The 2579-nt window shown below is 39.3% G+C and overlaps 1 protein-coding gene across 1 annotated transcript; it reads right to left on the bottom strand.

The window, feature by feature from the left end:
* Positions 1-1134: 1134 nt before the first annotated feature.
* Positions 1135-1987, bottom strand: LOC149630100 (uncharacterized). The gene is made up of 2 exons (XM_089851302.1): positions 1645-1987; positions 1135-1569 (listed from the first exon to the last, which is right to left on the bottom strand). The coding sequence occupies exons 1-2, from the start codon at positions 1742-1744 to the stop codon at positions 1139-1141; spliced, it is 531 nt and encodes a 176-aa protein (XP_089707428.1). The 5' UTR covers positions 1745-1987; the 3' UTR covers positions 1135-1138.
* Between the last annotated feature and the right edge of the window lie 592 nt (positions 1988-2579).

Below are 2579 nucleotides of genomic sequence, written 5' to 3'. Positions count from 1 at the left end.
ATAGCCATACTCTCGCAGAGTTAACAAATGAGCAACCCGTTGAAGTGATATTCTAGACCTCTTCGCCCTCAAAATATAGCCCGCAATCGAAAACATCCTTTCAACATCAGCTGAACAAGCTGGAATGGACAGATATCTTTTGGCCAATTTGGCTAAAGTTGGAAATCTGTCTTCCTTGATTTTCCAATACTCCAAAGGTGAGAAATTGACGGTATTCATCATCAAATTTTCATGCAGATAATCATTAAGTTCGCCATGGATATCAGTAGCTGTTGAACTAGTCCCTGGTGGGTCTAAGCCAGGAAACATTTCGATCGGGCTTGCTTCCTTGAAGAAGTTTCATTTGCTTGTTCAACGAGCCAACTGCCTTGTCCTTATTCCAGCATTTCATATCTGCATATTCATTGATCCATTCCGGCTTTTGAAACGCACCTATTATAAAATATGCGCGAATATATATGTTTGGTACTCAAAGAACTGAACATATAATGTACAAGGACGGTTCTTACCGTCAAATACTGAAGCCTTAGTCCTTGGATCTAGAAGAGCTGCTATAACGTAATCTTCGTCATTTAGGTCACCCTTAAATCTTTCTACCATTAACTCCAACAACGATGACCGTAGCTTTATGAGGTAGGGATTTTTCGCCCTCCAAACTTCATCGAATGTCATCAATAGCGTCGGGATCATTTTAGAAGCAATGGGTGCATGGACTTGGAACATATATGTTGATAACTTAAAGGGACGTAGAATTTCGAGTAGCTCCCTCAGTATGTGGACATCATTTTCACACAGTGTTGGCAATTTCTCTAATTTAGTATTTTTTTCTCCCTTTGCTATGACGATTCTTTGTCTCAACGCCTCTATCTTGCCTGGCTACAATGAATTTTCATTTAAAAAACCTTAAGCTTAAAAAAATAAAGAATTTTTAAAGGGACTGCCCAAACCGTAGGACAAACAACGATCTTCCTTAGCATAGCTTTGGGTTGGGCAATGTTAAAGACGAAATCAGTCACGTGGTGAGTTTTTTTCTCACGTTTGAATAAGAGGAAAATCAGTGCCCAGCAGTAGCATAGCTGATCGGTCAGAAGGGAGAGGTATAAGATAAACCATTATCTACTCACCATAGTGAAGCGTTCTATTGCCATGAATAATGAATTCCATCTGACTCCTCCATCTTGCTTTGAGTCTTTACCCCCTGGTGACAAGGACTTATAGACGTTAGTCCATTTGAGAGATTGCCGTAAAAACAGATCCACTTGCTGATCTTTTTTGTCATTCTTCTCGTTCGCTTGCATTTCTTAATCGCTCCGTTTATCACGAGCTGTAAGGAATGGGCCACGCATCTTTTGCGAATAGGGGATGGTCTAATGCCCCAAAATTCTTCATCTGGGTGGTCGAGGTCAGATGATTCGCCAAATGACTCATCCGAAGATCCCTCACGTGATTCGTTATATGATTCGCCCAAGGATTCGTCAGACGACTCGTCAGATTCTTCGATTGGTGTGGATTGACTGAGATTTACTTCAGTAGTGGCATCTAAAAATATATCTTCAATGTTGTTCCAACCTTTGAGTTGCAAAGGCAATTGAAAACATAGATTTGTGAAATACTTTAATATAGGCGTGGTTAATTGCAGTTTACCTCCCTGAAGTACAAGTTCCTCATCTCTTTCTGATGGAACATCTTCTGCCCTAACCAAAGTTAGTGTGACGGGCCATGGGTCCTCAAATACATCGTTCATATTAAATGCGCGACTGATATTCTCCGCGTTGTTGGCGCAAACGCTATAGATCTTTACAAAACGTTAAAACAAATTTGAGAATATAGTCTATTTTTTAATAAATATTTTATTACCTTTTTGCGATCAATTCCAGCAGCCTTCGTCATGTCATTAAACTTTGCAATAATTGCTTCGCCATCATGTATGCCAGGGATCAAGGAAAAACCAACTAAGCAATTGCGAAAAGACCAGTTGTCATCAATGAATTGACATCGAACTCCTAAAACAAATTCTCGAGCCTTACTTCTCCAAATGTCCAATGTCTGATGGATTTCTTTATATCCGGCTTTGGTTAAATCATTCTAAAATTTTACTTCATTTAGAACATATTTTTCCCTGAGTAATACTTATATGTTCCTATTACTTATTTCTCAAATTACCTTAGCAAGCGGTTGAAGACTTATAGCCTCACTGTCAATACATCGGAACAATGTCCTGCGATAAATATCTCGGTTTTGATCACCACTCAGAGAATGACAAACATCCCGGAAGCCTTCTTTCTCAACCGTTACAAATGGAGCGTGGTCTTTTGCTACCATATATACGAGGCTTTTGCGATGCGCTTGGTTTTCCACAGATCTTAGAGGCCACAATTTCACCTTCTTTCTGTTTTTCTCCTCATCTGTTTCCCACACGGAACGCCTGTTGCTCGCTTTAAAATTGAAAGAAGCGCCATGGACAGTCTAATTAAATTTCACGTAAAACAGTATTATTAACCAGGAAACAATCAAAAAAATATAAATAAAACCAAAGTTGATCAAAATTACACCTTAGCGTGACGTTCCAAATTGCAAGC

Source organism: Phalangium opilio, unplaced genomic scaffold (genome assembly GCF_054372755.1).
Source record: "Phalangium opilio isolate 3A_F unplaced genomic scaffold, DU_Popi_V2 ptg000103l_1, whole genome shotgun sequence".
NCBI lineage: Eukaryota > Metazoa > Arthropoda > Arachnida > Opiliones > Phalangiidae > Phalangium > Phalangium opilio.
Note: the sequence above shows the minus strand (reverse complement) of the source record. Positions and strands in the feature narration are given on the sequence as shown.